At 43.6% G+C, this 26,753-nt stretch overlaps 1 protein-coding gene across 1 annotated transcript in view; it reads right to left on the minus strand.

Moving 5' to 3' along the window:
* The window catches only part of LOC117506023 (regulator of G-protein signaling 9-like), a 150,383-nt gene that overhangs the window by 98,954 nt on the left and 24,676 nt on the right, over nucleotides 1-26,753 (minus strand). Inside the window, exons 5-6 of the mRNA XM_034165562.1 lie at nucleotides 2,416-2,445; nucleotides 1,541-1,602 (exon numbers count right to left, since the gene is read on the minus strand). Coding sequence (XP_034021453.1) covers nucleotides 1,541-1,602; nucleotides 2,416-2,445 — 92 coding nt within the window. The remainder of the gene's footprint in view (nucleotides 1-1,540; nucleotides 1,603-2,415; nucleotides 2,446-26,753) is intronic.

The following is a 26,753-nucleotide window of genomic DNA, read 5'->3' on the forward strand; positions in this document are numbered from 1 at the left end:
CTCAGGAAACCTCCGCTGGAGACTCCGGTAGAGTTAGAAAGATATTCACAGGTTCACAGTTCATGGCTCATTCATCTTAAGAGAAATGTGGTAGAAAAACAAACAACACTAGTTTCTAACATCAATCAATCAATCAATCAATCAATTTTTTTATATAGCGCCAAATCACAACAAACAGTTGCCCCAAGGCGCTTTATATTGTAAGGCAAGGCCATACAATAATTATGTAAAAACCCCAAAGGTCAAAACGACCCCCTGTGAGCAAGCACTTGGCTACAGTGGGAAGGAAAAACTCCCTTTTAACAGGAAGAAACCTCCAGCAGAACCAGGCTCAGGGAGGGGCAGTCTTCTGCTGGGACTGGTTGGGGCTGAGGGAGAGAACCAGGAAAAAGACATGCTGTGGAGGGGAGCAGAGATCGATCACTAATGATTAAATGCAGAGTGGTGCATACAGAGCAAAAAGAGAAAGAAACAGTGCATCATGGGAACCCCCCAGCAGTCTAAGTCTATAGCAGCATAACTAAGGGATGGTTCAGGGTCACCTGATCCAGCCCTAACTATAAGCTTTAGCAAAAGGGAAAGTTTTAAGCCTAATCTTAAAAGTAGAGAGGGTGTCTGTCTCCCTGATCTGAATTGGGAGCTGGTTCCACAGGAGAGGAGCCTGAAAGCTGAAGGCTCTGCCTCCCATTCTACTCTTACAAACCCTAGGAACTACAAGTAAGCCTGCAGTCTGAGAGCGAAGCGCTCTATTGGGGTGATATGGTACTACGAGGTCCCTAAGAACATCAGGAAGGTAAACGATGAGCTATAACCTTATTTTCATCCATATGTGCCAGAAAAATAACACTGATCTGAACTAACAGGCGGAAGCATAGGGACCATCTACAAAGTGCAAAAAATGAAAAGAGACACCAGAAAAATATTAAATAAATTCAGGTGTGGTGTCACCAAATTTACTGAACACATCAGTGGGGTCCCGCTGGTTATACTACAGCGCTCAGTTTGGAAAAATATGCGAAAATTGAATTTTAGTGAATTAGTGAATTTTATTACTCATTTTATTACTTATTTGAATGAAAAAAAAATTCACCAATCAATGGTAAAATCTTTGGTTTGCGGATAATTCAGGATTTGCAGCTGATTCACGTTTTGGGGGTTAACAGTCAGTAAAGTATTGATCAATATATCTGGTATTTATATTGTGTATTTATATTGCAAACTGTTTTCGTTTTTACTTTCGCTTTTAATACTCTGTGTGCTTCTTACCCTGTGTGCTCCTGTACAATGCTGCTGGAACCTCAGTTTCCCTGAGGGAGTTTTCCCAAGGGATCAGTAAAGGTCAACCTAATCTAATCTAATCTTTGTTCATGTGCATTATATCATGTTTCATCACCAGATGGTGCAGGTGGAGCGGGAAAGTATGATGATGTAATGAGGCCATTCACAGTCTCAGTATTTTGACATAGTTATGCTGTATGATGTTTTGACGTGGTATTACTGTTTAGAGAAATAATATCCATTAAAAATTAAAATTACTTACGCTCCCAGGGAAACACTGGATTTGACCTTTGACCTCATGACTGCTTGTTGATAGAATATGATCTGTAAGATCAAAAGACACAAGAGATCATTCTGTGTGTCTGTATATGTTTATGTGTGTGCATATGTATGTGTGTGTGTCTGTATATGTTTATGTGTGTGCCTCTGTGTGTGCATATGTATGTGTGTGTATCTGTATATGTGCATGTGTGTGTGTGTCTGTATATGTGTGCGTTTGTGTGTATGTGTACGTGTTTGCCTGTATATGTACGTGTGCATCTGTATATGTGTGTCTGTGTGTGTGTGTACGTGTGTGTCTGTATATGTGTGTACGTGTGTGTCTGTATATGTGTGTATGTGTACGTGTGTGTCTGTATATGTGTGTGTATGTCTGTATATATGTAGGTGTGTCTGTATGTGTGTGTATCTGTATATGTGCACGTGTGTGTCTGTATGTGTGTGCATATGTGTGTGTTTGTGTGTCTGTATGTGTGTGAGCCTGTGTGTGTGTTTGTGTATGTGTGTACGTATGTATATGTGTGCATGTGTGTGTCTGTATATGTGTGAGCCTGTGTGTGTGTGTGTCTGTATGTGTGTATCTCTATATGTGTGTGTATATGTGTACATGTGCATCTGTATATGTTTGTGTGTCTGTATGTGTGTGTGTGTGTGTATGTCTGTGTATATCTGTTTGTGTGTATGTGTGCATGCGTGTCTGTTTGTGTGTCTGTATGTGTGTGTGTGTGTATGTCTGTGTATATCTGTTTGTGTGTATGTGTGCATGCGTGTCTGTTTGTGTGTGTGTATGTGTGTGTGTGCGTCCGTATGTGTGTGTGTGTCGGTATGTGTGTGCGTGTGTGTATGATTGTGACTTACCATCCGCCTGAAGAGGTCGAAGGTGATTTTCTGAGACACACAGAGAAGATTTTGTCAGTAACAGGATCAGTTTTCTGGTCATAATGTTACAGTTACAGCACAAACACACACTAACAGACGACAGGAAGGAAAGCTGCACCAGAACCTCAGAACCGTTCAGAAACGGACTTGTGTCGGTTTTCGTCTCAGTGACTCCTTCGGTGTTAAAGATGTCAGATGATGCTGCAGAGTGTCGACTGCATAACAATCGAGGTCAGTTTGGTGTCAAGTGAAAGTGCGTGCAGAGGGTGTGTGAAGGGTTCTTATCCCTCGTGGAGAGAAATCAGTGTGGCAGAAGGGTTGTTGTCTGGACACGATCTTCAGGCGATAACAGGGTGCACAGCGGGTCTGAGCACACACTGCTGCGTAAGTAAGTCCCTTCTTAGTGCAGCAGATAACAGCATATTTACAGAGGAACTCTTCAAATGGTGATACAAGCACCAAAGTTGCACAACTACTCCTTAAACATTAGTCTTTTGAAAAAACTGACTAGCCTCTTGAATTTTCAATTGGCGGTCAGGTGGGGGTCAGTGAAGAATTACACAGGGGTCAAAATTTAAAAATGTTCCACTCATATTGAAAGCTACTCCACATTATTATCACTGTACTGAGGCGTTGTAAGGCCGGTATCATAGATTTATGTAGACGCTACCTGGCTATACCCGCCTGCTGTGCGTAAACAAATGATGCCATAGCGCGCAGCCCAAGACCTGTTCGCAGAGGGAGGAAAAAAAAAAAAACTGTCCGTAGAGGAAAAGATGAAAAGGTGAGAAGTGTGTTTTGGTCCCAATATGAATATTCCGGATGATTTTCTCATGGATAGTACGACAATGAACAGCAGCTAAAGCAGCCAGCTTGATGAGGATGCACTGCCAAATTTGGAGAGCAGTGCGCGCCAGCTGACACGACAAAAGTTAAAGTGAGCCAACTTTTTATGTACGCATTATGTGTTGTGTATCTCAGTAATATCAGGTTTGGTTGACAGGACAGGCAGGATGCAAATGCAGGACGCAGGAACACAGCTTAGTGGCGTAAAATCGTTTACTTGGTTATCAGGCTGAGGTCGGTACATGGAAAAGCAGTTCACACAGAGCAACAGGATCAAGAGCATCAGGCTAAAGGTGTGGTCGAGGTACACAAGCATGTTGTCAAAAAACACAAAGAGGCAATCAGAGCAACGCAAAAATACAAGCATAATGCTAGAAAGAGGCGCTCGGCACATCGATCTGGCAAAGGACAAAGGCAAACTGTGAGGCTTATAAAGCACCCAGGTGATTAACTGCAAATCAAAAACAGGTTTGTGGAGAAGCTCCCAGAACCGGGGTGTGGCCAGACAGAGAGAAACACCCACCACCAAGAGCAAAGAGAGGGAGACAAGAGAAAGCAGGACAGAGCAAGCCAAAGCATCCTTATCCTGCCAGCGGATAAAGGCAGATGCGCGGTGGTCCTCAACACATCAGACTACGAGGCCAAGATCAACAACTTGCTCAGTGACTCCAATACATACGAACATCTGAAGAGAGATCCGAGCGGCTATAAGAAGAAAATCAATAGCTACCTCCAAAACCTGGAGAAAGAGGGACTCATCGACAGGCAGACATACTACAGACTGTACCCTGGGGACGCCACTCCGTGCATCTATGGACTGCCCAAAATCCACAAACAGGACGTGCCACTCAGGCCTATTGTATGTAGCACAGATTCCATCACGTACAATTTGGCCAAGCACCTCAAGTGGATTTTGGCTCCTCTAGTGGGTAACTCAGACCACCATGTGGAGAACACACAAGATTTTGTGAACAAGATCAAGGACCTGCAGCTGGAGGCAGATGAAACAATCGTGTCATTTGATGTGACTTCGTTGTTCAGGCAGAGACTGCTGGAGGATGTGTCTCTACTTGAAAGGACCAAACTCACACCAGACCACATCTGCCAACTCTTGGAGATCTGTCTTAACACCACGTATTTCCTGTTTAGGGGGAATTACTACAGGCAGATTCATGGTTGTGCGATGGGGTCTCCGGTATCCCCCATTGTGGCCAATCTGTACATGGAGCGAGTGGAGAAGACAGCCTTGACGTCGTTCACGGGCATCTCTCCCAGTCACTGGTTCAGATATGTTGATGACACATGGGTTAAAATCAAGCAACAGGAGGTTGAGGACTTTACAGAACACATCAACTCGGTGGACTCCAATATCAAGTTCACACATGAGGATGCCAGAAACAACCATTTAGCCTTCTTGGACTGTGATGTTACGATTGGCGAGAACAGGCAGCTCCAGACAGAGGTTTACAGAAAACCAACTCACACTGACCGATATCTGCTCTTTGGCTCAAACCACCCCCTTGAACACAAGCTCGGGGTGATCAGGACTCTTCAACACAGAGCCCTACAGGTGCCCACAACTGCAGAGGGAAGGGCTAAAGAACAACAACTTGTCCGGAAAGCCCTCACAGTATGTGGGTACCCACGATGGTCCCTGGACAAAGTGCAGAAGTCCCAGAGAACTAAGAGACCAGACAGACAGGAGACGGAGACAAGAAGAAGAGTGTCTCTCCCTTATTTAGCAGGAGTAGGGGAAAAACTACAGAGGATCTTCAGACAGCACAAAATCCCAGTTTACTTTAAACCGGTTAACACCTTGACACTGAAATTAGTTCACCCTAAGGACATGATCCCTAGTTACAAACAGAGCAATGTAGTGTATTCTATCAGATGTCAGGAAAACTGTAACGAACACTACATAGGTGAGACGAAGCAACCTTTACACAAAAGGCTATACCAGCACCGCAGAGAGGGCGCCAGTGGACCTCAGTCTGCAGTTCATTTCCACCTTAAAGACACTAACCACACGTTTGAGGACAAGGAAGTTAAAATCTTAGCCAGAGAGAAGAAATGGTTTGAGAGAGGGGTCAAGGAGGCATTCTTTGTGAAATGTTTGAAACCCAGCCTTAACCGGGGAAGGGGTCTGAGACATGCTTTGTCCCCTGTTTACAATGGGGTACTCAGGTCAAAGTAGTTTCAGTCTTTTGTTCATGGTAATGAGTCATTCACATCATCAGGAGAGTCGTCAAGGGAGCCACAGCTGCCCTGTCATTAGGAGAGTGCTAACTAGAGCACAATAGGTTCTAATTAGAGCTATTGTTTAGTCACTAGCCTATAGCAGTCTGCCTCTTGGTAGGAGAGGTCTGGTTAGGTTTAAAACTCCAGCTTTTGTGACTTCGGATCATTCTTCTCGACAAGAGTCAAGACAGAAGTCAGACCACCAGAGCAAGAATTTTAGCTGAGGAAGCTTCTGTGATTTGAAGCGAAACGTCCTCGCGTCAAGCAACTCAGTCCAGTCGAAGATTCAAGCTTCTCTACTATGGAAACCACCTGGACAACTGAGAGCCTACACAGAGACAGAGAACAACCAACCAAAAAGACAGAGCAAGAGACAGACAGAACTCAAAAGCAACCCAAAAGACCAAAACCTGACAAATAAAAAGTGATAATAATGCAAATAACATGCTGTTGTCATGCGGTATGCATTTTCTGAGTCCCTCCGTCCATGCCGAGTCACCCAAAATGACAGATATTCGCACAACGAATACAACCAATCACGGAAATGAACAACAGTCAATTCACAAAAGTGTCGTGTGGGCAGGCTCGAAGATAGGAGACGCCCCTCCAAGGTAAGACCGGAACCACACAGCTTCCTCCGCCACAGGACCCTGGGAATACTGGAGCCACCAAGTCCCGAACTCCCAGGTGGCCACTGCCTCCGCGTGTCGGACCTGGTACTGCTGGCGAGGAACAAAGGACAGTTAGATGGGGGCGCGTTTGCACCCAGGACTCCGAACAGCAGGGAAGTTACCTCCACCTCTCGTTGGAACAGTAATCCACAAACTAGCACAATCCAAAAAGATACACTCCGTTAGCTTCGATACGTTACCTCTCCGGTAGAAACGATATCTCGGCAATGAGGTGGAGGTGCCGTCCTGCTGATATACCCCACTGATGATTGCCGTCAGCTGTCTCAGGTGATGGGTGACAGCTGTCACCGTAGCTGCTCCCGTGAGGCGGCGGCGCCCTCTGGTGCCTGGAGCCCGCACTCCAGGCACGACGCCCTCTGGTGGTGGTGGGCCAGCAGTACCTCCTCTTCAGCGGCCCACACAACAATTTTAATTTGTTTATTCCATTTCAAATACATTTTTTTCTAAAATTATCTTCCTTAACTCAAACCGAAAGCAAATCTCTACAACTTGATATAAATGAATTAAAAATCTAAAATCCAGCTTCCTGATGAAGTGGTGTAGAGGAGGATTTTCTTCAAAAGAAGACCTGAAAGTTCAGCTACAATTTGACAGAAAGTACATTTGAGATGAAAGACTAGATTTGATGTTTTGGTGAAAGAAACTTTTATATTTCTTCATAATTGATGTAAATAAAGTCCAAGACATATTCAGTGACTTGGAAATGTTCATGTTTCCATCCCCTGACTTGTCTGAAGAAAACTGGCAATAAAACTGATTATTATTTACAGGTTTTATCAAGTTTTAGAGATTTGATTTCAGTTTGAGTTTGAGGAAGATAATTTTAGAAATTTTTATTCTTTATTTTTTTTGTATTGCTTGTATTTAAAATGGCATAAACAAATTAAAATGTGTGAAATTCCAAGTGTTCCAATACTTTTGGAGGGAACAGTATCCTAACCTTATGATGAGTGTAAAATGAGTGTGGTATTATTACTGTTTGGTTTAAGAAGGTTTAATTTTCACTGTTGCTGCACTTTGTGTCAAATCATAGTCATATAGTTTATCATATTGATATGACAATACTGAGATATGATAATTTGTCCATGTTATACAGCCCTACTGTCAACCAGCTGAAAACTTTGAATATTAATTTACATCTACATTTAAAAAAATGCTTAAAGTCGGGGGAGTTAAGAGGGCTGTAATTAGGGAGTCAGCTGAAAGGCAAAAAAGAAAAATGCTTAAAAAGAAGGTGGTGGTGGGACGGGGGGGGGGGGGGGTATGGGGGAGCAAAGCTCCCCCAGAAGCTGAAAGGTTTTAGCTATGCTAATGCTCCCCTGAAGCATTTACTCCAAAAAAGTCTGAAGGACCTAAATGACATGGTGAGATGCTGAAGAGCTTCGCTCGTTCATGTCCGTGACATATACATATTAGTAGTATTGTAGTATTATGAAAAAATGTCTTCAAAGTGGACCCTTATTCTAAAGGTGGTGGTAGGGTGTTCTTTCCTCTTTCCATCTGGCTAAGCCCCTGCCTGACACAGTGAGCAAGAAGAATAGAAAATGTGCATATTTATGTGGAAAGTGCAACCTGATTGTCACACAAGAAGGATTTATCTGTTCTTTTATCTCATGTCCTCTTCAGAAACAGACTTTGCATGTATTTGGGGAAAAATGCAAAGTGTTAATATTTCTTTAAACTCACCACAGGTGTGCTGCTGTTCCGCTCTTAGACCATGGGCCAGGTATCGAACTCACAATTGCTAAAATTAGTGTTTCTTATACAAGTCAAAAAATAAAAAAAAAATACTGAATCATATTTTACCAATGCCATGTTAGTACCTGTCCTAGTTTGATAAATAAACATGTGGCAGATGCCAATGGCAAATGTGTCATAATGAAATGAAATACATGTATATTCTTTGTCTGTTGTTTGTGTTCATGTCAAATTGAACTCTTTTCTCAAGTTATTTTAATTTCAGTTTTCAATCAGAATATACATGATTAGTATATATTCCCAACTGTTTAATTTGATCATTTTTAGCAAAACAGTTATGCATATGCATATCAAGCAACAATATGCATATTGTTGCTTGATATGCAGCCACGAGAACCTGGTGATGTTTTTGAAGCGTTTTAAGTAGGTTTCATTTTTTTTTTTCAATCACTGACATGTAGTTTACTTTAATATAAGCCAAATGAAGCATATGTGGAATTCTGGCTGATGACTGAGAGTAAATTGTGATGTGCACAGTAAGAGTTTACAAGCTATTCACATTTTCAAAGGTTTGAAAATGACACTAGTGACTCAAGATCTAATATATATCAATCACACTGCAACCTATCCACCATGGCCAAGACCAGCTGTCTCAGGACACCAGGGACAAAACTGGAGATCTCACTTTGTGGGGTAAGGATGATTCTGAGAAAGCTCAGAACTACACAGGAGGACCTGGTCAAATGACCTGGAGAGAGCTGGGACCACAGTCACAAAGATTACATTAGTAACACATGATGCTGTCATGGTTTAAAATCCTGCAGGGCAGCAAGGTCCCCCTGCTCAACCCAGCACATGTCCAGGCCTGTTTGAAGTTCACCAGTGACCATCTGGATGATCCAGAGGAGGCATGGGAGAAGGTCACGTGGTCAGATGAGACCAGAATAGAGCTTTTTGGAATCAACTCCACTTACCATGTTTAGAGGATGAGAACAACCCCAAGAAAACCATCCCAACCGTGAAGCATGGGGGTGGAAACATCATACTCTGGGGGTGCTCTTCTGCAAAGGGGACAGGACGACTGCACCGTATTGAAGGGAGGATGGATGGGGTCATGTATTGTGAGATTTTGGCAAACAACCTCCTTCCCTCAGTAAGAGCATTGAAGATGGGTCATGGCTGGGTCTTCACCCAGCCACATTTTCCAACGTAAATGACCCTTCATTTACGTTAGGAAATGATCAATGTTTTATTCAATAACCAAAAATAATCATTTCATCTTTCCAGATTCATTCAGTTGAAGACCCGTAATCCTGGACTGCGGTAAGCCAGAAAATAGAGCATTACAATAGTCCAATCTAGAAGAGCAAATGCATGAATCAAAGTCTCAGCATAAGCCATAGACAGGATGGGATGAATTTTCACTATATTTCACAAGTGGAAGAAAGCAGTCCTCGTAATTCAAAGGATTCAAAGGATTCAAAAAGATTTTTATTGTCATATGCACAAAGGAACATGTTCCCTGCACAATGAAATGTGTTTACTGCATTTAACCCATCCTAATTGCCAGTTAGGAGCAGAAGTCGCCTTTAGGCGCCCGGGGACCAGCTCCAGATGTATGTCCTGCCTTAGGTCAACAGCAGGGCTGAGCACACCATGACCGGCCTCATGACGACAAATGACACACACAAACAACACACATAAGCCGGCCCGGTACATGAACACATATAAAAAGCACACACAAGGTAAGACTTGGGAAAGAAAAACCTTCATTGCTGCTGCATTGAATCATGCAGCAGCAATGCAGGAAAAAACCCATCAGCACAATGAACAATGATCACACACAACAACAGGACAAGAGACGACGACCAAGATTTGTAAGAGTCCAGTTATCAGAGAGAACACCCGGAGGCCGCCTTTAGGTGCCATCAACGGCCTTGCTCGTCCATTCTGGAGGGAGGAAGGGCCCAGCCCTGAACAGTCCACAGTCAACGTCAGAGCTGGAGAAGCTGAGGGTGGGCGAAGACCAGGGGGGGTGAGGCATGAGCATTGTTCTTCTCCAGGAGGTTTTTATCACAGCGGCCTTGAAGTGTAGCTGTGTTTTGGGAAGCCGAATGAAAATCCAGATTAGCAGACGCCTGAAAGATTCCACAGTCTGAGTCTGAGTGGCTTCCAATACATCTGAATTAGGAGAGGAGATGTGGTCATTACTGACGATCAATGCGGTTTTCCATTGCAGTGATCCTACCAGAGATGGTTTCCAATGCGCGGTTAACACCCGTCGACTGAGCTGACACTGCCCTTCCAATCGAATCAATCATGTGGGGCAGCCTGGATGGGCCAATTATTGCCGCTTCCACTTTCTTAATTTTCCGATAAACCAGCCCTATGCCCGCTCCACACAGCAGGAACCCGGTCACCACCATGCCAAATATATACACATCTTCGACGTCCTCCACAGACAGCGTGTAAGGGCACATGACCTGCCATTTCCTCCAACTCTCCATCACGTAACCCATCACATGTGTCCCAGCAGGACAGGTCGGGTCCTCCGCTCCCAAATGTCTTGTAGAAAAAATAGTGTCAATTGTGTTCAGAGACCACTTTAACAGATCCATTTTTGCTGTTTCCAGAAGAGCAAAGCTGGCAGTCTCACAGACAACACGCCACAGAAGCAGGAAAGATAAGGAGGTGACCGTCTCGGCCGAGAGCAAGGAGGCAAAAAAAAAAGTCTGTCTCTAATGTAAAAAAAATGTAATGTCTCTAATGTGGAGATGAAAGGACAACGTAGGATCAAAAATTACTCCAAGGTTCCTCACTTTATCCGTATGATGTATAACACACAAACCTAAGCTAAGTGCTAGCTGATCAAATTGATGCCGATACCTCACTGGACCAAGAACCATAACTTCAGTCTTATCAGAATTTAAAAGTTGGAAGTTACTAGACATCCAACTTCTTACTGATACAAGGCAATCTTCCAAAGATTTTATGTGAATGAGATTACCAGCAGTTATTGGCATGTACAATTGAGTGTCATCAGCATAGCAATGAAAGGGAATCCCAAAGCACCGCAGTATATTCCCAAGGGGTGCTACATAAAGGGAAAAAAGCAGGGGTCCTAAAATGTATCCCTGCAGAACCCGAAACATCATGTCCCTACGATCAGAGGAGGTGCCATTACACAATACACAGTAAGAACGACTGGACAGGTATGACGTCAACCATGCAAGAGCAGTTCCAGTAATCCCAAAGTGATTCTCCAGCCTATTGAGCAAAATATGATGATCCACAGTATCAAACGCAGCACTAAGATCCAACAGCACCAAGACTGTAGCGGTATCTGAGTCCATTGCTCGCAAAAGGTCATTCACTACTTTAGTAAGTGCTGTCTCTGTGGAATGATATTTTCTAAAAGCAGACTGCAGTGGCTCAAAAAGATTACTCTCAGTGAGGTAGTCCATGAGCTGTCCCAAAACCACTTTTTCCAGGATTTTAGAACAAAATGATAGATTTGATATCGGTCTATAATTTTTCAATACACTAGGGTCAAGATTGGATTTCTTAAGTAATGGTTTAATCACTGCAGACTTGAAACATTTAGGAACAGTTCCATAAGTTAATGAGAGATTTATCATTTCCAGCACAGTTGGTCCAAGAGTGGGCCACAGGTCCTTAAACAGTTTTGTTGGTATAGGATCAAATAAAGAGGTTGTGCTTTTAGTAGATGTCATCAGCTTCATCAGTGCGCCTAGCGAGATACCATCAAAATCTGTAAATCTGGGTAACACCTCAGTGGGTGCATCCACCTCCACAGCAGTATGCGGTGGTTGGACCAAAGCCTGCTGAGATATGCTCAACCTAATATCCTCAATTTTCTTCTTGAAATAGTCCAAGAAGTCCTGTGCTGAAAAGGGAGAGTGAATAACAGGTGGCTGTCCATGAATGAGAAATGCTACAGTTTCAAACAAAAACTTTGAATTATGCTTGTTTTTATTGATCAAATCAGAATAATAGGCACGCTTTGTAGCCAGTAGTGCCTGCTTATAATCTAAGACAGCATCACGCCATGCAAGGTGGAACACCTCTAATTTAGACTACGCCATTTCTGTTCCAAACCTCGAGCCTTCTGCCTAAGGTCACGCAAGTAACCACTGAACCAAGGCGACCGCACCCTGGGAAGGCGTGGCCTTAAAAGAGGAGGCACAACCTTTCTACTTTTAAGATTAGGCTTAAAACTTTCCTTTTTGCTAAAGCTTATAGTTAGGGCTGGATCAGGTGACCCTGAACCATCCCTTAGTTATGCTGCTATAGACTTAGACTGCTGGGGGGTTCCCATGACGCACTGAGTGTTTCTTTCTCTTTTTGCTCTGTATGCACCACTCTGCATTTAATCGTTAGTGATTGATCTCTGCTCCCCTCAACAGCATGTCTTTTTCCTGATTCTCTCCCTCAGCCCCAACCAGTCCCAGCAGAAGACTGCCCCTCCCTGAGCCTGGTTCTGCTGGAGGTTTCTTCCTGTTAAAAGGGAGTTTTTCCTTCCCACTGTCGCTAAGTGCTTGCTCACAGGGGGTCGTTTTGACCGTTGGGGTTTTTCTGTAATTATTGTATGGCTTTTGCCTTACAATATAAAGCGCCTTGGGGCAACTGTTTGTTGTGATTTGGCGCTATATAATTAAAATTGATTTGATTTGATTTGATACAGATCTTCTCCAAATCTTTCAGGTTTGGAGTTTCAGCTCCCTCCAAAGATTTTCTATTGGGTTCAGGTCTGGAGACTGGCCAGGCCACTCCAGGACCTTGAAATGCTTCTTACGGAGCCCCTCCTTAGTTGCCCTGGCTGTGTGTTTGGGGTCATTGTCATGCTGGAAGACCCAGCCATGACCCATCTTCAATGCTCTTACTGAGGGAAGGAGGTTGTTTTCCAAAATCTCGCAATACATGACCCCATCCATCCTCCCTTCAATACGGTGCAGTCGTCCTGTCACCTTTGCAGAAGAGCACCCCCAGAGTATGATGTTTCCACCCCCATGCTTCATGGTTGGGATGGTTTTCTTGGGGTTGTTCTCATCCTCTAAACATGGTAAGTAGAGTTGATTTCAAAAAGCTCTATTTTGGCCTCATCTGACCACATGACGTTCTCCCATGCCTCCTCTGGATCATCCAGATGGTCACTGGTGAACTTCAAACAGGCCTGGACATGTGCTGGGTTGAGCAGGGGGACCTTGCTGCCCTGCAGGATTTTAAACCATGACAGCATCATGTGTTACTAATGTAATCTTTGTGACTGTGGTCCCAGCATTCTTCAGGTCATTGACCAGGTCCTCCTGTCTAGTTCTGAGCTTTCTCAGAATCATCCTTACCCCACAAAGTGAGATCTTGCATGGAATCCCAGACCGAGGGAGACTGACAGTCATCTTGTGTTTCTTCCACTTTCTAATAAATAATCATAACAGTTGTTGTCTTCTACCAAGCTGCTTGCCTGTTGTCCTGTAGTCCATCCCAGCCTTGTGCAGGTCTACAGTTTTGTCCCTGGTGTCCTTAGACAGCTCTTTGGTCTTGGCTATGGTGGACAGGTTGGAGTGTGATTGATTGAGTGTGTGAACAGGTGTCTTTTATACAGGTAACAAGTTCAAACAGGTGCAATTAATACAGGTAAAGAGTGCAGAATAAGAGGGCTTCTTAAAGAAAAATTAACAGGTCTGTGAGAGACAGAATTCTTGCTGATTGTAGGGGATCAAATGTTACTTATTTGCAGCAGTAACATACAAATAAATTATTAAAAAATCATACATTGTGATTTCCGGATTGTTTTTTTTTTTTTTTTAGATTATGTCTCTCACAGTGGACATGCACCTAAGATCAAAATTTCAGACCCTTCCATGATTTCTAAGTGGGAGAACTTGCAAAATCGCAGGGTGTTCAAATACTTATTTTCTACACTGTATTTGTACTCTTGGAGCAATATGGATCCTTCTCTGGATATAAGCTAAATGTTCCCAAAACGCAAATAAATTCTTTGTTTTAAATACACCCCCTATGTAAAATACAATTTGAAATGGGGTTTAAAATCAATTAGTTATTTGGGGGTAAGCATTCCACTAGATTTGACAAAGTTGTTCTCACGTAACTACCTCCCCCTGAACAAAAAGATTAGAGAAGACAGAGAGATGGAATCCTTGTACCTTTTCTCAGTTTTGGATCACGTGTGGAATCGGTTAAGATGGATATATTACCAAAACTGTTGTATCTCTTTCAGTCCCTTCCACTAGATATATCTGATAAACAATTCCAAGAGTGGGATAGGCACATTTTGAGGTTCATTTGACAGGGATGGAGGCCAAGAATCAGATACCAGAGTTTACAATTAGCAAAAAAACAAAGGCGTGATTGCTCTTCCATGCTTAAAAGATGATTATGCTGCTGCTCAGTTGAGGTCATTGATATGGTGGTCCAACCCAGAATACAATGCTCGGGGGAAGGACATTGCAAGTGCTTTATCAGAAAAATTTCTAATACAAGCTGCAATTGGGGATAAGGGCTTGAGCAATAATTTAAAGGCATTGGGTAATCCATGGATATGTTTGTCACTTAGGATGTGGAAAAAAGCATTAGCTCAGAATCATCTGAAAGAGGAGGTGAAGGTCTTGAGATCCAGATTTCTTGCCTTAAAGTTGGGACATAAGATTTGAGAGATGGGGTGCTCAAGGTTTAACAGCGTATTGCACATTTTTACATAAAGGGACATTAAAGAGCTTTCAAAATCTGAAGAGGGAGTTTGGCTTGGATAAGGACATTTTTACAGATACCTTCAACTCCGGCATTACGTCATTGAAATTCGGAAGGGATGTACACAAACAAGTTGGGACAATATTCTGTTAAAGATGTTTATGGGTGCTTATTGTGTTCACTCTAACCAGAAACTAATTTCAAAAATTTACAAGGGTTACAACAAATAAAGCATAGTTTACTATATATAAAACAAAAGTGGGAACAGGAAGGTAACCTTGTTTTAAAGGAAGAAGATTGAGAGAATTTATGTGCGATACAATGGAAAACTTCAAACTCAACGTTATGGCGAGGGTTTTGTTGGAAGACCCTTATAAGGTTTTTTATCACCCCTGCTCAAAAGAGGCACTACACAAATTCTTCTGCATGCTGGCAACAGTGTGGATGCCTTGAAGCAAACCATTTTCACATATTTGGTCCTGTGCATCATTGGTTCTATTTTGGCAGGAAGTACATAAAGTTTTGCAAAATGCGTTTTTTCAGTTGGACATCCAATTTAAATTTGAGTCATTATACATGGGGGCCATTACAACAGAAAATGTTTCCGCTAATGTCAAATACTTATTTTGGATCCTAAGTGCTGCTAGCAGGAAAGCTATTACCAGGAGGTGGTTAAAACCTGAAATACCTACTGTAGAAGAATGGATCGACATAACCTATGGTATGTTGAAGATGGAGAGGATTACCTTTGCTTTAAGACTGCAACAAGAAACTTTTTTGAAAGATGGGAAAGATGGATAATGTATGTCACACCAATACGACCATGATTTGTTTAAAAGTGGATCTTTGGGTCCTTTTTCTGTTTTATATTCCCCCTGTAGGGGGCTTTATGTGTCATTGTGGTTTACCCCAACATTTTACACATTTGTTTGTTTATAAATATTTTTGTTCTTATGTTCTTATGTTAAAAACATGGTTATAGGTAGATATTACTAGATGTTTGAATACCTAATGGATCCCTACTTGTCTTTGTTCTGCTTATGAAGTCTAAGACATTGTACTGTAGGCTACAGTGATACAACTACAGACAACTAAATGAGGAGTACGTTATGTATATTCATGGACTGTATGGACCTGGAAAAGCACAATAAAAAAAGAATTTAAGAAAAGAAAGGTCACAGAGACGTAGACGTAGACAACACTAGGAACAGTCACCAGGGGGAGTCAGAGGACAAGGACCAATGCAGAAAAACCCTAGACGCAAGACCAAAGACAGGCGCAAGGGGCACAGACAATAACACCGTCCAGAAAAAGACAGAGCAATGAAAATCAGCACATAAACAAAAGGCACAGACACAGCTAACAAACACACACACAACAGGTGCAAGGCATTGTGGGAGAAGTGTGATGATAAATAATTGTGATTTATTTTGGTATTTGTGTTGGAGGTGGTTAAGAGAGGTTTTGCAAATGGAGTGAAAGTGTGAAAGTGTGACAGCACAAAGGGAAGACTGTGATGTCATAGAGACTGTCATTCTGTGGGGCAGGGGAGATAAAGGAGACCACACTTGTGGACTAATGGAAGGAGGAGGTGCAGTTTGGAGGAGTGACTGAGTTGAGAGGACTACAGAGATAAGGTGACAGATATCCACTCAGTGTAGTCCTCTGGTGTGATGACACATTGTTGCAGTCAGCATGATATGGACGTCCACAGGCCGTGGACGTGTGAAAGCTGTTCCATATTTGACTTCATCATGTGTTGTGTGTGTACATGATCATCTTCATCAGTGCAGGAACCTAGACAGAAATAAAGACTCTGAAAGAGAAGGGGCGGGGTGGGGTTGGGGGGTGGAGAAGAAGAAATACTGATGAATAAAAACATTGTCTTTGGAGCATGAACTAATATAGAAATACTGTTCAGATTTGTTCCTAAATGAAACAAAAAGAATGGCTGGAATAAATTCTCTAAAGCAGCATTTTAGAATCCAGACATGAACTGATCATCTAGATACATTTTACGTTGACACAAACGTCTGGAATCCTCTGAGTGGATCCTGTTGTTATCTGAGCCTGAATTTGCACAGCATCTTGTTAGTAGCTCTATTACTGTTTTGTAAACTGTACTGTTTTATTCTGTTTCTGTATGGTTGTATACCATATAAAAACATAGGTTGCATTTCACTTTTACTTTCACTTGCACCGTGGACCTCAGACAGTACTACTGTTAGGCAGTGGTTTGGTACACAGTGAGACAGCCAGCCAAGAGGAGGTAATAGACAGACGAGATGCAAAGACGTGGTCCAAAATATGAGCAAAATTCCTAACGTGACGAGACTAAGTTCAGTGGCTGTGACGAAAGGAAAGGTCCAAAAACAAAGTGGGGTTGAACATGGCAAGGCAGACTAAACAAAGATAAGGCTAGAATGATGGCAGAAGCATAATGCAAAAAGCACAACAAACTGGCAAAAACTAGAGAAACACAAAGATCTTAAATAACATGTGGTGATTAGGGAAATGAGACACAGGTGTGTGAGAACAATCAGGTTGGAGACATGACAAACAGAAGGGACCCAGACCTCAAACACCAGACAAGACAGGAAGACAGGCAGTGATCCATCGCAGAACTATACTATACCAGTGTGCTAGCCATATGAAAGGGAAAATAAGTGCGTCTTAAGTCTGGACTTGAAAGTCTCCACAGAATCTGAGTGTTTTTTTGATGCAGGGAGATCATTCCACAGAACGGGGGCATGATAAGAGAAAGCTCTGTGACCCACAGACTTCTTATTCACCTTAGGGACACAAAGTAGTCCTGAACCCTGAGAAAGCCCGGCCGGTACGTAAGGTTTAATTAGGTCAGCTAGGTAGGGAGGTGCCAGTCCATGAACAATTTTATAGCATACATGTCAACCTATACGGATTGTCCGTAAATTATACGGATTTTTCCGAGTTTCAGAGTCATACGGACGTACAAATAAAGTCTTACGGATATTCAGGGTTTTCTGTTGTAAATCGTCACAAAAAGACACAAACACACTGTTCCAAACAAAGGACTGTAAAACCGGAGTCTCTCACATTACCGTAACTTCTAGACTGGCCTGCCGGTGTCGTGCCAAAGTAATTATCCCTGTCAGAATTTGTATCCCCTGGCGCGGGAGTGCGCACTCACTCAGTGCAGCGCTTACAGATGTTCTGCAGCTGCTCCCAGACAAAAATAATGGCATGTTGGTTGTTCAATACATGACATTAAAAAACTAACTTTCATAATCTTTTGATGACGTTTAATGCATGCGTGTCTTCACGTCGATTACACGCACAGCATAGAAACAGTGTCCAACATAAAAAAACGCTCTAAGATGTTTATGATCGCACCACTGTCAAGATAATTCAGTGATTTTCAAGTTCGTTCATTCAAGATTAAAATATGAACAGTTATAAACTGTACACTCTTGTACTTGTCTGTGACTTTTTCTATTTTAAATAAAAGATAAGCAGACAAACGTGATGTGGGTGATGGTTGTTTTGGTTTACAAGAAATAAAATTCAGCTTTTACACAATAAAAAAAAAATCTAGTTGTTTTTACAGAAAAACTTTGTCAACTGTGGTTTCCAGGGGAATTCTGTCAAAATTACAATAAATATGTAAATGGTTTGCACATATATTTATGTAAATTTTACAGTTTACACCTGTAATTAAAAATATTAATCTTTGATGGTCTTTTTCATGTTGAATTGGTATGGCCATGCTGATATTAAACCTTTTTTTTTTTTTTTTGGAAAATTTACAAATATATCAAGTCCCTTTGGCTGCTTCCATGATTTCACTCAGGGTCACCACAGCAGATGCAAGGAGGGTCTGCATGTTGATTTGGCACAAGTTGTACACCAGATGTCCTTCCTGCTGCAACGTCACATTACACAGTGAAATGTGGCAGGGGTGGGGTTCGAACCAGGAACCTTTGTTACTGAAACCAAGTGCACTAAACACTTGGCCACCACCCCTGATATCTGTCTGTATCTTATAGATTAATAAGCACAGTAGCTTGTTGTTAGCGCATGTCGCCTCAGAGCAAGAAGGTCATTGCTTCGATTCCCACCTCTGGCCTTTCTGTATGGCGTTTGCATGTTCTCCCCGTGTTTGTGTGGGTTTCCTCCGGGTGCTCCGATTTCCTCTCACATTTAAAGACTGTAATAAAACTGATTTTGGTGCGATTTGGAGGTTATAAGGATTTTGTGTTGATTTTATGGATTTTGTCACTTGGTTATACAGGTGGACCCTCAAAGGGGTTGACATATATGTTATAGACTAGTAGCAGAACCTTAAAATCTGATCTTACTGGAACAGGAAGCCAGCGAAGAGACGCCAAAATGGGTGTAATGTGGTCGACCTTTCTGCTTCATGTCAAAAGTCCGGCTGCAGCATTTTGAACCAATTAGAGAGCCCTAATGCTGGACTGCGGTAAACCAGAAAATAGAACATTGCAGTAGTCCAATCTAGAAGAGATAAATGCATGGATCAGGGTCTCAGCATCAGCCATAGACAGGATGGGACGAATCTTCACTATATTTCTCAGGTGGAAGAAAGCAGTCCTAGTAATATTTTGAATGTGGAGGTCAAAGGACAATGTAGGATCAAAAATTACCCCAAGGTTCCTCACTTTGTCAGTGTGATGTATGACACACGAGCCGAGGCTGAGCGTTAACTGGTCAAATTGATGCCGATGTCTCACAGGGCCAAGAACCATCATTTCAGTCTTAGAGTTTAAAAGTAGGAAGTTTCTAGACATCCAACTTCTCACTGATGCAAGGCAATCTTCTAAGGATTTTATGTGAATGAGATTACCAACAGTTATCGGCATGTATAACTGAGTATCATCAGCATAGCAGTGAAAGGTAATCCCAAAATGCTGCAATATGTGCCCAAGGGGTGCTATATAAATGGAGAAAAGCAGGGGGCCAAAGACAGACCCCTGTGGAACCCCAAATTTCAGGTCACTAAGGTTAGACGTAGTGTTACTATACATAACACACTGAGAACGACCGGTTAAATATGACGGCAACCATGCAAGGGCACTCCCAGTAATCCCAAAGTGATTTTCCAGCCTATCAAGTAGAACATGATGATCCACTGTATCAAATGCAGCACTGAGATCTAACAGCACCAGAACCGTGGTGGTGTCCGAATCCATTGCAAGCAGAAGATCATTCACCACTTTAGTGAGAGCCATCTCTGTGGAATGATATTTTCTAAAAGCAGACTGCAGTGGCTCAAAGAGATTATTCTGGGTAACGTGGTCCGTGAGCTCCCGTGACACCACTTTTTCCAGAATTTTAGAGCAAAATGATAGATTTGATATCGGGCGATCAAGATTAGGTTTCTTTAGTAATGGTTTAATCACTGCAAATTTGAAACATTTAGGAACAGATCCAGAAGTTAAAAGAAAGATTGATAATTTCCATGACAGTTGGCCCAAGAGTGGGCCACAGGTCCTTAAACAGTTTTGTTGGTATAGGATCAAATAAATAGGTTGTGCTTTTTGTTGACATTACGAGTTTCATCAGCATGCCTAGTGAGATACTATTAAATTATGTAAATCTAGGTAATACCTCAGTAATGGCGTCCACCTCAATAGCAGGGAGTAGTGGCTGGGTTGAGGCATGCTGGGACATGTTTAACCCTGTGGGGAGTGCTCTGGGAGTACGGGGTCTGGGGTCCTTTGCTAAGGGCTATCCGGTCCCTGTACGACCGCAGCAGGAGCTTGGTTCGCATTGCCGGTAGAAAGTCAAACCTGTTTCCAGTGCACGTTGGCCTCCGCCAGGGCTGCCCTTTGTCACCGGTTCTGTTCATTATTTTTATGGACAGAATTTCTAGGCGCAGCCAGGGTGTAGAGGGGGTCTGGTTTGGGAACCACAGAATCTCGTCTCTGCTGTTTGCGGACGATGTGGTTCTGTTGGCTTTGTCAAATCAGGACCTTTACCGTGCACTGGGGCAGTTTGCAGCCGAGTGTGAAGCGTCCGGGATGAAAATCAGCACCTCCAAATCCGAGGCCATGGTTCTCGACCGGAAAAAGGTGCTTTGCCCTCTTCAGGTTGGTGGAGTGTCCTTGCCTCAAGTGAAGGAGTTTAAGTATCTCGGGGTCTTGTTCACGAGTGAGGGACGGATAGAGCGTGAGATCGATAGACGGATCGGTGCAGCATGTGCAGTGATGCGATCGCTGTATTGGACCGTCGTGGTGAAGAGAGAGCTGAGTAGGGGGGCAAAGATCTTGATTTACCAATCGATCTACGTTCCGATCCTCACCTATGGTCATGAGATTTGGCTCATGACCGAAAGAACGAAATCGCAAGTACAAGCAGCCAAGATGAGTTTCCTCCGCAGGGTGGCTAGGCGCTCCCTTAGAGATAGGGTGAGGAGCTCGGTCACTCGGGAGGAGCTCGGAGTCGAGCCGCTGCTCCTCCACATCGAAAGGAGTCAGTTGAGGTGGCTCGGGCATCTTTTCCGGATGCCCCCTGGACGCCTCGCTGGAGAGGTGTTCCAGGCACGTCCCACTGGGAGGAGGCCCCGGGGAAGACCCAGGACACGTTGGAGGGACTATATCTCTTGGCTGGCTTGGGAACGCCTTGGGGTTCCCCCGGAGGAGCTGGGGGAGGTGTGTGTGGATCGGGAGGTCTGGGCGGCTTTGCTTGAGCTGCTGCCCCCGCGACCCGACTCCGGATAAAGCGGAAGAAAATGGATGGATGGATGGACATTCCACACGAGTTGTAGGTAGCAGACACGAAATCTTTGATACTGCTGGAACAACCACTGGGCCATCCTCAATTTCAACATCATCCAATATAGTCTGTAACCTGACTTTGCGGGTGATAGAATCCCCTTTTTCTAAAGTCTGGTGTTTCGGCCTGGAGACAGGAGTGGAAGTTACTTGTGGGCTCAGAGAATTCACATCAGACAAATCCAAGGGAGACAACCGATTCACAGTTTGCAGTGGCGAGTGTGATCGGGGTACCACAACCGGGCATCATGCCCTACGGGGCTTCCTCCGCCTAGCCACAGTCCGAAAACCTTCCTCCACACCTGACTTTTCTAGGCTAATGCTAATGGGCATGCTAGCCGGCTCAATACTAACCTCATCTGGAGTGCCCGTAACATCTAACTCCACTGAGCTAAGAAGCTGCTCTAACTTATGGACATGGCTCTCTAAGAGAGCCACCCTATCTTCTAACATCACATAGGATTTACAGAGGGTGTAAAGTAGGTAGTGTATTTTGTGCACTAGGAAATTCAAGAGTTCAGCCAAGCAAGCACAAGCTAACCAATAATGAATAAGCTAACCACTCACACAGGATTCACACAGATGTAAATAAATAAATTAAAATTCACAGCAGTTACACTGAAAAAGTAGCAGAAGTATTAGACTTGAAGAACAGTTAAAAAAAAAAATGACATAACACATCAGATAAACATAAACCCCTCAGGGCAACAGACTTCCTAGCACGGTGGTGGCTAGGAGTGACCTCACAAATTTGGGAAGCTGATGACATAAAAAAAAAAAAAAACCCCAAAAAAACAGAAAATCCAACGAGGCAACTCAGAGGTAGACAAACAAAATAACGACCCTGAGAACCACAACCACATAATAACGAAACATAAAATGCAAGAAAACCAAAACAACATACTCCAAAGGTAACCAAAAGTGAATAAACCTACAGAATAACAATAATTCACAAGAATAATAACCTATGAATTAAATACACAACATAAAAAAATGAAGAAACCAATGAAACGAAATACTACAAGGACCATTGAAAACAAACACACTGGGAAAAGAACTGCACGGGGGAAAACATGGCTTAATAATAGAACACAGAAAGAGGAAAAAAACAACAAAACAAACAAGAAAAAACAAAGAAACACTAACTGCTCTGCAAGCTGTGACATCAGAGGGTATCATTGGGCATGACACCGATGATTGTCAGGAAGAAGAAGCTATGGAGACATGGCATGGCTGAACCTCTTGGAGATGAGCGTGCCACAGGTGGTACTACAGGCAATGCTGATGATCATGGAGGTGTGCACGTTGCGGATAATTCTGCAAATAAAGCACTGAACCTTTCCAAAGGTTCTGCTGGTGGCTCAGAAGATGTGGGTGGCACTGGCGACTTAAAAGGTGTATGCACTGTGGAGGTTTCCAACGGCGTCTGTGCTGCTGAGAGCTGTGGTGGTGTGAACCTCTCTAGTGGTTTTGCTGGCCGTTCTGAAGACTTGGGCAGTGCTGATGGATCTTGAGGCATGCGTGCAATGAATGATTCTGTAGGCACAGCTGATGACCCAGGAGACATGCATGCCGCAGATGTTGCCAGTGGCATGTGTGCTGCTGAGAGATGTGATGGAGCGAACCTTTCCAAAGGTCCTGCTGACAGCTCAGAAGATGTGGGTGGCGCTGATGGATTTAGAGGCATGCATGAAGTGGATGGCCCCGTAGGCACAGCTGATAGCCGTGGAGATGTGCACGCCACAGACGCTTCCATTGGCATGCGCTGCTGAGAGTTGTGATGGCTTTTGTGCCCCTAATGGTTCAGGAGCCATGGACATTGTGGAGATATCAGGTGGTGTGAATTTTCCGTATGGCTCTGCAGCCAATTCAGGAGACGTGAGCAGTTCTGATCACCTTGGAAGTGTCATCGCTGTAGAGGAGTCAGGCAACGTAAACACTACTGCTTTCATAAGTGAGGTGATCGTAGATGCTCCTGCCTCTGTCGACAATGCAGAGGACGTGAGTGGGTCCGCTTGATCCTGAGGCGTGCATGCTGGGGATGTCTCCATGGGTACCGCTGATGATTCTGGTGGGGTGCATGCTGTGATGAGCTGCAGAGGCGCTTGCAACTTTGGTGGAGTGGGCATCGGAGGCAGACGAGACGTGGCTGGCCTCGGTGCTGACTGCGGCAGCAGAGCCGAGCCTTCAGGCTGAACAGGCGCAGCCAGCTCCTGCGCTGCTGAGTGCTGAGGAGCCGGTCTGGGTGGCAGGTGGGGCATAACCAGTATGAGCATTACAGACTGTTGAAGGCTGAGGCTGATGGCGGACGAGTCATGAACGGTGTCGGCGCTGAAGACTGCTAAAGCTCTGTTGCAGCTGACCAAGGAGGAGAGACTGCTGGGTCGGAAAGTGTGATGGAACGTGGCATGTTCCATCATCATGTTCCATGAGCAGGCATCATAAATGTCTGATTCAACCAGAAAGTCCATGGGGTACTCAATATATGGAGGAACCTGAGCTTGCCTGATCAGAGTCTTTATGTTTGCTAGATCCGGATAGGTGGTCATGATGTCAGGCTTGGCCACCAGTATCTGATCTATTGCTGTAAAAACATGTTGCCTGTCCACCAACCTGGACAATCCCAGCATCAAAAAATAAGTCCTGTATCTTAAAAAACATTGTGGCCGTGTCTTGGAGCACCAGCCCTTCCGTCTCTAATAAGGGATCATCGTCAATGTTGACCCAATCAGACTCGCTGTCAGAGGGAGGAAAGCTGGATGGCAGATGCAGCTCTGGCTGCCTCACCCAGGTTGGGAGGATCCCCACAGCAAACAAACTGTCTAAATCTTCCAAATCTGGGAAGATTTAATTCACCCAGATGTTGACTTCCATCAATTCCAGACTTTATCCAAAAAAAAAAAAAAAAAAAAAAAAAAAAAAAATCTTTTTTCTTCAGACTGTAGCGTGTGAAAACAGCTGAACAGAAAATTGATTTCAGGACAGAATGTTCTTGATTGTGGCAATGTCTGGATTCGTGGCAGGATGGATGCTTCCAGGCATGACTGGTGTGAGTCTACTGTGTCCAGGTTCTGGTCAGTTTGTTCTGTCAGGATTTGCAGAGGTGTGGCAAAGAAAGCAAGTGGACAATACAGACTCACAGAACTGTGGCGTAGGAGTTATCAAAGGCTTTATGGATGGATGGATCGGTGTGATGGATGAGATTTATTGTCATTGTCATTACATGTGCAACAACAACAAGATTACGTCCACATTCAAATTTCCACAGACAAGACACAGCAATTAATCCACAATTATTACTTGTTTACCGTAATAATGGCACACATCAGAATTAAGACAACCATATACATTTGACATTGTTTATGTGCACTAAGCCTTGAACATCCGTTTTCCGATTGAGGTGATGTGAGTGTGTGGTAGCCGCTGCAACCGGAGTCGTGCCGCAGCCAGTTTGGAGGGAACAAGGACCTGCTGCAGCTAAAACAGCGCAGCCCCCCAGACGGGAGAAGGGGTGGCGTGAGCAGTGGCCGGGATTGGGTGTGTGACAGGGGCAGGAGGGGAGGTAGGAGGGGAAGTGGAGCATGCTTCAGTCTTTGTCCATGTGTGAGTCAGTTTCTGTCCTTGTACTGGAGTTAGAGAGATAAGGAGGCAACCAATGTTCCCCAAGGTTGTAGAAATTCTTCTGGAGGAAAACAGCAGGGCATTTTGTCCTTCAGAGGCTGATAAACCTGTCTTGCTTGTGGTTGAGCAGTGAAAAACACTTTTACAGCTTCACATGAACAAACCAGATCCCAAATTGTGAATATTCCCTGGTCTTTGAAATCACCTTTCCCTGCAAGGTGCGCATTTCCTCCGAGATGTTATCCAACTTGCGTCTGAGTTCAAGGGTTAATGCAGTCTGAGAATGCATCACCTTGCTCATTAATCATGATGGACAAGTGAGGGGTCGTGGTTTTGGCGGTAGCCATCTTGCCAATCTTCCAGTAGGTCAGGGCAGTACATAAGCCAATAAGTACCAGCCCTCCTACTATGAAACCAAATATGAATAAATCCTCGTCCTCCACAGAGAATGGCGCAAAGCATGCGGCACGCCACGTCTCCCATGCATCGAGAACATAGCCCGCAGGGTAAGTTCCATCTGGGCAGGCAGGGTCCCCCGCCCCTGATCTTCTTGTAGAAAAAATGGTGTCAATAGCGTTCAGAGACCAGCTGATCAGTTCCATGGTTAATCCAATATAGTTTGAAGAATTCACAGTCTGGTGAAGTAGGGACTTTGAAGGTTGGAGCAGAGATAGAGGAGAGAGGAGGAGATGTGACGGCCCTCGCTGGAGTCCCAAGCTTTATCCAGAATTCAGGCAGTGGTTCAATACACAGTGAGACAATCAGCCAGACGGAGGTAGCAGACAGATGAGAGGCAGAGATGTGGTCCAAAATATGAGCAAAGTTCATAACACAGTGAGACTATGCTCAATGTCTGTGACATAAGGCAAGGTTCAAAAACAAAGCGGGGTCGAACACAACAAGGCAGACTAAACAAAGACAATGAGACACACAGATGTGTGAGAACAATCAGGAAGAAGGCATGGCAAACAGAAGGCACCCAGACCAAACCCCAAACCCCCAAAGAGCATGCATTCAGACAAACACAAAGCAGACAGAACCTAAATAAATAAAAGATAAACCCAAACACAAAACAAAGAAAATGCAAAAATCCAAACATGAAATAATCCCCCATGTGACAGGAACAAACAAACAAACCAAGAAAACAAGGTAAGAACTGAACAGAGATCAACAAGAAAATTAAGGTTGGACCAGAAACTACAACAGAACTCAACATGTGGTTAAAGCATAACAAACAGATAATAAAACCAGTGACTGCAGAATAATAAACAGAAAATCAAAGACCAGCACCAAACAGTAGATCAAAGAGCAAGGAAAAAGGACACAGACAGGGGACAAAACCATAACATAAGTCTGGACAAGGGCAGACCATGACAACTGCAATTTCAATCCTGTATATGTCCGATACATATGGCATTGACAATAAAGCTGAGTTTGACTTGACTTGACCTTTGACTTAGTGGACATATGGATCCTCACCGGGACATATCTCAAATCAAGATCATAAGTAATAAAACATGAAATATGGACAAATTAGATAGAAAATATGAACAACAAAGAGACAGACATTGACCAACAATAAGACAAAGTGAAACAGATGCCAGAATGAGCAACAAGGGAAAAAAGACAAAGACGACACTAGCAAGCAAGCAATGAGGACAACACAAACAAAGCACGACAGACACCAGCCAATGAGCAATGGGGACAACAAAGACAAAGC

This window comes from Thalassophryne amazonica, unplaced genomic scaffold, assembly GCF_902500255.1.
Source record: "Thalassophryne amazonica unplaced genomic scaffold, fThaAma1.1, whole genome shotgun sequence".
Taxonomy (NCBI): domain Eukaryota; kingdom Metazoa; phylum Chordata; class Actinopteri; order Batrachoidiformes; family Batrachoididae; genus Thalassophryne; species Thalassophryne amazonica.